Source organism: Mastomys coucha, unplaced genomic scaffold, assembly GCF_008632895.1.
Source record: "Mastomys coucha isolate ucsf_1 unplaced genomic scaffold, UCSF_Mcou_1 pScaffold22, whole genome shotgun sequence".
NCBI lineage: Eukaryota > Metazoa > Chordata > Mammalia > Rodentia > Muridae > Mastomys > Mastomys coucha.
This window is the reverse complement of record NW_022196905.1, coordinates 76,915,784-76,923,379: the sequence shown is the minus strand read 5'-3', so window position 1 is coordinate 76,923,379 and position 7,596 is coordinate 76,915,784. Positions and strand designations below refer to the sequence as shown.

Below are 7,596 nucleotides of genomic sequence, written 5' to 3'. Positions count from 1 at the left end.
TCTTAAATAAAGCAAGAACATGTGTTAAAATTCAAATGTTCTACCAGCTGTGTGTCTAGTCAGGTCACCTAACCTCCTTCCCTCTTTTTCTCATTAACATTGGGCTAATAATTACACCCACCCATATTATGGCTGAAGTAATTAATGTGAAATCATCAAGTAATAGTTCACACAGAGTAAATTGACAGTAAATAATATAATGTTTTTACCATGACTGCTTTTATTCCATTTTGAGAGTAAAGAATATATTTCCAAGCTTTTTAATGTATTTACTATATCCACAACATTGAAAATACAAGGGCACTCAACTCTCAAGGAGTTCTTTCAAGGTTACTCTACCTAGTTTTTTCTAAGAACAAATAAATTTACAACCAAACAGAAATAATAATCCAACTTAGTAGAAAAACAAAGATTTAAGAAGAAATCAGAGACCTCCTCATTTTGAAACATAATTTTTATGACAAATACAGGTGTTAGAACATCCAACCCAATAGGATGTGCTAACATTTTATTATGCAACACTATAGTTATGAAAGAAAAACACAACTCTAATTTTATTCAATGCCTTGATTCCACAGTGTGGGCAAAGATTAATTATACTCCAAGAAAATGACATATGGCCAAGTGCAAGGCCTTTGAAATTGAGGCCAAAGCCAAACAACCACCATAGTATTCTCTGATTAACAATCTTGGTAAAAATAAATATTATTGTCTTTGGGACCTCCTTTTACAGCTGTTATTTCTTTCAAAATATGCATATAGTGAAGAAATTTAATGTAATAGTAGAGAAAAGTTTTATGGAAAGGAGTATCAGGCATCAAAATCAGAGAAGCATGAGACATTTCAGGAAAAGTGTACATCATATGTAAATACTATTAAACAAATACTTGGACAATAAAAATGGTTTTACATTAGGGATTCTGAATCACTTAAATCATTCATCTTGAGTAGAAGATTACACTTTTAAAGCCATATGACCAATGTCCCAAAAAATCTTGGGTGTGTTTGGTTTAGATTGTATTTGTTTCTTTATTATATATAAATATATAATATATTGTATGTATTATGTATCTGTGTGTGTATTTAGACAATTATCTTTAGCTTTATATTTGGAAAATTGTAAATATTTTTCACAAAAATATTGGTATTGTGTTATTTGATAGAACCTCTAAGCTGTGGATCCTTCCAAGAAACAAACCAACCAAGTATCTTACCAGGAAAACCTCAGACCTGAATATCTAAGCTTCAGTCCTATACAGTATATAGTGAGGAAAAACTTCTACGGAAAGGAGTATGAGGCATGTCAGGAAAAGTGAACAATTAATATCAACTTTTACCAAACCATAACACAGAAAGTTTGTTTAAGGCTTTTGTAACATGGGAATATAAACTCTATTTATTTGATTTCTGTATAATTGATATTAAATAATTGCCCATTATTTAATACCCTAGACTGGTAGCACAGATACACACCCACAGGCACACACACACACACACACACACACACACAGTAAAGGAGGATGTGAAGCTTGAAGACTCTCTCTGTAATCCCTGATCTCACTAATGAGAACGCTGAGGCCAAAGAAGTAAAGCACATACTCAGAGGCAACCGAACTACCCATGTCTTGGACTAGCTTTCTTGTGGGCTGCAAGGCTTTCTTTCTTGCTATTCTGTATTGAAATTCTTAAGTAACTCGGCTATAAACCAAGGTGGAGGAAAGACTCGTATTTTGAATGCTCTTCAAATAGACCCATAAATTTTAACTTTCCATCTCGAAGTGAGGCTCTTAGCCAAACTGAAAGACAGATTCACTGCCACTCCTCTAAACTTGCTTCATACATTTGAAGCACATTACAACAGAATGAATCTGTTTTCGCCTTCCTATTGCCAAAACATTCATGGGGAAAAAATCAAAGATGAGCTTCCATTTCTTTAAACGAGTCTACCACCGCTGAGCTGTTTTCTTTCTCCTCTATTGAAAGCATCTAAACAAAACCCAAAGGGCACCGTCTAATCACGTGACAAATTTATTGTGAAGCCATCAACAGTCTAGGTGTGTCAGGCTGGTGTATAGCTTTAGTGAGTGTGAGCAGGAACCCAATCTTAAAAGTAGTTATCAAAGGCCAAATTGAATGAGATACGTTTCTTCCTAAAAAAAAAAAAAAAAACACTTTTTGGGAGACACTTTGCATTCTGATATTGAGAGTTGACCTCCTAAAATCGCCTTTCTTGTGTATCTCTTTGAAACAATGAACGAGTAAATTGAAAAAGGATGTTAAAGCAGGAAGACACAACACAGGGGAAGCACAGAAGACAGGATGCTCTTCAGCGGCATTTTCCTGGTTATTTGTTATTCTTTCAGTGTAATGGACCACGGGCAATTAGAATAATTAAAAATGTTAAAGCTCTGACATTATTATACCCGTGTTGATTTCACTGGAATTAACTGCATGTTTTCCCATTACGTAATTTCAGTGCTAAAGTATTCTATCGCAGAAGCATTCTGTTACTGGAATAAATGAATTAAGTCTTCATGTATTATAAAGTACCTAGCCTAGTACAAATGCCAACAGTCAAATTCTTTGATGCTGTGAGATCTCAAAGCGACCTACTATCCCTGACTTTAGATAGTCTACAGTTTACTTCTCAAGAACGGGTTGAGTAATTATCTCATTCCAGAAGAACAGAAAGGGTCAAAGAAACTGAGGGGCATGGTGTTTAAGAAACTAGCCATGGACCAGCAGAGCCTGCGAATGTGCTCTCATATGACGACAAGGTTGTTGGTGCCACAGCCTGCAAAGGGCAGCAGGCTGCTATGCCAGACTCAGGGACCCGCTGCTCCTCCTGCTGAGGGCTGAGCTAGGGCTGGCTTCCCTTCCTCCTCCAGGGACCTCTGGTCCTTCCAGGCATCGTCGGGAGTATTCTTTACCCTAATTATCCCGGGAGGAAGACGCGCCTTTCTCGGAGACCGCTAGGCAACACTCACCACGGCAGCCTGCAGATTACTTCCCTCTGTGGGTGTGCGACTTCGTTTAAGCGAGTCACACTTACAGTAGCTCGTCACTGGCGAGGCCGGGAGCAGCAGAGGGCGGGGGGAGCGCAGGGCGGAGGGAGGAGGTGGGAGGCGCGGAGTCGGGAGGCTCGGTGAGACGCAGGAGCTCCAGACACAGCGGGAGCGAACAAGCGAGCGAGCCAGCCGCGCGGGTGCAGTCGCCGGCTCGCCCTGGCCGCCGCGCACTCCGCCTCCGCGCAGAGCAGCGGGAACCGCAGTCGCTCGAGCCTCCGGGCTCTGCTCTGCTCCCGGGCCAGCGCTCCAGCCCGCTCCGCCCGCTGCACCGCCCCCGGCAGCGCTCAGCCCGCAGCGATTTGACTTCCCTCTGCCGGCCTCTTCAGTTCTCTAGATCGCTCGCTGCCTGGGCTCCACTCTCCTCGGTGTTTGCCACACACCGTTTGCTCTACTCTTCTCCCCTTGATCGGTAGACACTCTGCTTGCTTTTTTTCCCTCCTCCCTCGTCTTTTTTTTTTTTAATGGAAAACATCATGATTTAAGATGACTTGTCTTCTTTAATCTCCTCCGTATCAGCACTGAAGACTGAAAGGGAACCTTCGCCAACACTCCAACCCTGGAGGCACTTTAAAAAATAATAAGAAGAAGAATTCTAAAAAAAAGAAAGGCGGGGATCAGAAAAAGGAAAGTCTTAAAAGGCAAAGGAGTGGGACTCGGGACCCTCTGCAGACCCTTGACTGAGCCTACCCCGGACTGTACTAGCCATCAGAACTTCTAATTCATCTTATCCAACGGGAAGGGAGGGCGACACGAGCCAGAAGCAAACTTCAGCGGTCTCTGCGGATCTGTGATTCCCGCATATAGAGGGGTCGAGAGGCAGAAGGCACAGGACCTCACCAGGAGGAGGAGTTCCGCGTCTCTCTCGCCCCTTCCACCAAGCCTGAACCTTAGACTGAGCCTCGCGGGACATAAGAGGCAGAAGAGGGTAGTAGAAAATGCGGGGCTCCGGGCCCCGCGGTGCGGGACGCCGACGGACCCAGGGCAGAGGTGGCGGCGGCGACACCCCCCGCGTCCCTGCCTCTCTGGCAGGCTGTTATTCCGCACCTCTAAAGGGTCCCCTCTGGACGTGCCTTCTCTTGTGTGCGGCGCTCCGGACCCTTTTGGCCAGCCCCAGCAACGAAGGTAGGGAAATGGAGGTGGGGACCAATGCGCCCTGGGGTGGATGGGTGAGGTGGAGCTTGTGTCAGCCGGTCGCAGCGCTCCAAGCGCCGCTGCCGAGACTAAACCCCCGCTCTTCAGCTCCAATTAATGTTTGTCCGCTTTTGCTGGCGTTTCCGGATCTCTCTGGTATCTTTGGTTGCATTGTTTGACATAGCCGCAGAGAGCTCGCCAGGCAAAGAACCTGGCTGTGGACTGAGGCTGGTTGGGGGCTGGGAAGTTGGAAGGCTGATGGAAAGAGGTCTGAGACCTGAGCTGGGAGGTTGGGTGCGGTTGGGTCCTGAGAACCTGGAGAAGTGACACATCCGTATTACTGAGAGAGATGACCATAAGGCTCTTAGGATGTGTGTGGGTTTTAGAAATCATTATTTGATGCTAACGTTGGAAGACGATTTCAGAGTGGCTGGTGATTTTATTTTGGAGAAAGTGCCTTACCCCCGGGAGCTGTTACTTACAGCATCAGTAGCTGCTTTATAAGCTGGTTAGCAAGAGCTTTAATTTTTGAGGAAGGGGGCTGCGAAGGGCAGAAACGGACGGATGCCCTTCCATCTGGGGGTCGGGGGGCTCACTAACACTCTAAAGCTAAGGTAGAGGAAGGCGGGAAGGTGGGATGGTGTTGGGAGAGACAGGCAGTGTGGATACCAGGAAGTTATTCATGGATCCCACCAAAGCTTATCTGGTGAGAGAAGATCTATGCTAGCGAGAGGCACGAGGTCTTGAAGTACCCAACCCTCTTATCCCCAATTCTTTGCTCCGGACTGTTTGTGTTCCTCCGGGAGAGTAAACCTGGGGGCAGGAACGCCACCTGTGTTCTCCTTTCCTTTGAGCCAGTCTCAGTCTCTGAGAAACCAGTCTTGTTCCATTCTATGGTCTCGTCCTGGGGATCCTCTTAGACCCCGGAGGTCTGCTCCTCTTTCACACACCATGGTTTGCTCAAGCCTTCACACGGGGAGGGTGGAGCATGTGGAAAGACACACAGCATCTCAGACCAGATTTTCGGGTCACCAGGAGTGGTCGACTTCACTGTGGAACCATCAAAATCTTGTTCTCTTGTCTAGAAGCCTGGGGTTTTTAGCCCTGGGCTGTAGACGAGACTCCCGAGGAGTAAAACCTTAAATAAACCCCTGCACACGGGAACAGGCGACGCTGGACCTGAAAGATGAAGTAGCAGCAGCAGAGTGGTATATACCCTCCTGACTAGCATAGATTCAGTCTGCTGTAGAAGACGCTGAGCTGGTAACCCCCAGTGCTGCCAGTTCCCAAAGAACCCTGCGAAAGCAGGGCAGATGGAGACTCACACCCCACCCCTCTGACTCTCTCACTATGTTTATTATTAAACATCTGTTCAGAGGAATATGTGTATCTGTCGATATCTCATGGTAACAAGCCATGCTTCATGTTTAAGCCAAACAAGTTGCATTTTTTTTTCTCTGTAAAGTTTAAGTGGTGATTCTATTTTGTTGTTTGTTTGTTTGTTTTACACTTGGGCCTTTTATTAAGGTCCTATGTTAAAAACATTAGATTAGAAGTTCAAAAGCTCTAAGAGGGCTAATACAGGGGAGGGGTGGGGGGAGGGAGGGTAGAGGAGGAAGGAGGAGGAGGGAGGAATAAGGAGGAGGAAGGGGGGCTTTTATCCATTTTATTCAACCAATGAGCCATCCTGATCGAACTGCAAAACAATTTAAGGGTAATGGCACCCATCCTTTTCTCTACATAGACATTTCAAGCAGCTTTCTATAACCCCTTACCATGTATACAATGCGGAAGGGAAATGGACTCAAGGAAGTCCCTAAAAAAGAACTGAAGAAATAAATTATCAGGGAGTGTGACACCCAATGTGAATGAGGGCCAAGACTAAGGAGCTCAAAATCAAGCAGGAGGAACAGGAAGTGGGGAAATAGCACAAGTCTCCAATGGTGCCCTAAGCAAAGCTTGCACCTTGGGGAAGAGGGCCAGGCAAGCGTCAGCTTTAACACCCACAGGTTGCGCAGTCTTCTCCAGCTAGAAAACCGCACAGCGGCTTGCTTACATGCAGATGAGCATTGGAGGATGTGACAAAGGCAAGCTTGTGCTCTCAAGACATCCAGAATCAAGTGTGCCTGCTGTTTGGGGAACGTTTTGTGATGTGTAGTTAAAGATTTAATATTAGTGCTATTTGAGGTTGTCTGTCCAATTCACTCACTCACTACCTACCGCGTCATCATCTGTAATCCCGTCCCAGATCCTTCTGTTTTTCGAAATGTGGATTCTTTTCTGCTTTACATTTTCTGTACCACTGCTTTTAAAGGTGGAGCAGTGACGTACATTGAAAGATTCACAGCAATACTCCTTTTTATTTAATAAATAAGATGAAACATCATCTGCTTGTTTCTTGTTTTTAAGAACTTTGGAAGGTCACATACTGAAATATTTTATTGACATGCTAAACTTAATAATGAATTAATTCATGAAATTTATAAAATTCATAAAAGTTGCTGTCTGCAACTTACATAAATGCTTATTGATTCTTCACTCATATATATGTAAATACATTACACACATATAGAATGTTCATGATATGATTATGTGACAAAGTATCAGACAAGAAGAAATAAATGTGAATTATTGTTTACACTGGTTATTCCAGTTATTTCTGAAATCCATCTTTCCTGGATAACTGCATTCTAAATGAATTATATAATCAATATGTGCTCATTTGTGATGTATAGGTAGAAACCACACTTGGAAGAAACACTTAGTCTGCATTAAGGTGGGCAAACGTTTACTTAAAAATAAAATTACAAGCATTTTAGTAGAAGACTTTATTTTCAGATTGATCCAGGAGGACAGCATTCATAAGTGCATCAACAAGTGAACAATTTTAAGAATTTAATAAGTAAAGTGACTGTGGCAACAATTCTGAATTTTTGGAGGTGGCCCTGAACTTATTCAGTAACTGCCACTTTTTGCTGTCTGGAGATATATTTGTAAACAAGCATTATTTGACAAGTGCTTTTCTCAGCAGGGATTCTTGGCCAATTACTGCTGAACAGCTCTGCATTGAAAATGATTCACCCGCATGAATCAAGCTTAATTCATTGAAGCTACAGTCAGTAATGCCCCAGTAAAGTGCTGACGGTTGTCAGCAGTTTGAATTTGAAAAGTCCAGTTTCTTGTTTCTGAATGTGTGTGTGTGTGTGTGTGTGTGTGTGTGTTTTATTTTTATTTTTTTTATTTTTTTATTTTTTTGTTACGTTTGAGCAAGTGGGATAGGAGGTTCTTGGAAAAAGATGGATAGGGGGAAGTTGGCTATAATGACTTGAAAGACAATCATAAAATTGTAAATATTTTCACTGGAAAGGGACTGAAAGTAAAGTTTGTTTAAGGATTT

The 7,596-nt window shown here is 43.4% G+C and overlaps 1 protein-coding gene across 8 annotated transcripts in view; it reads left to right on the top strand.

The window, feature by feature from the left end:
* Nucleotides 1–2,969: 2,969 nt before the first annotated feature.
* Epha5 (EPH receptor A5) overlaps nt 2,970–7,596 on the top strand; it is a 352,826-nt gene continuing 348,199 nt past the window's right edge. For 3 of the 8 annotated variants that reach the window (XM_031342894.1, XM_031342892.1, XM_031342893.1), the window contains exon 1: nt 2,970–4,190. In XM_031342894.1, coding sequence (XP_031198754.1) covers nt 4,004–4,190 — 187 coding nt within the window. In that variant the 5' untranslated portion in view covers nt 2,970–4,003. The remainder of the gene's footprint in view (nt 4,191–7,596) is intronic. The other 5 variants (XM_031342889.1, XM_031342895.1, XM_031342891.1 and 2 more) reach the window with 3 other exon arrangements.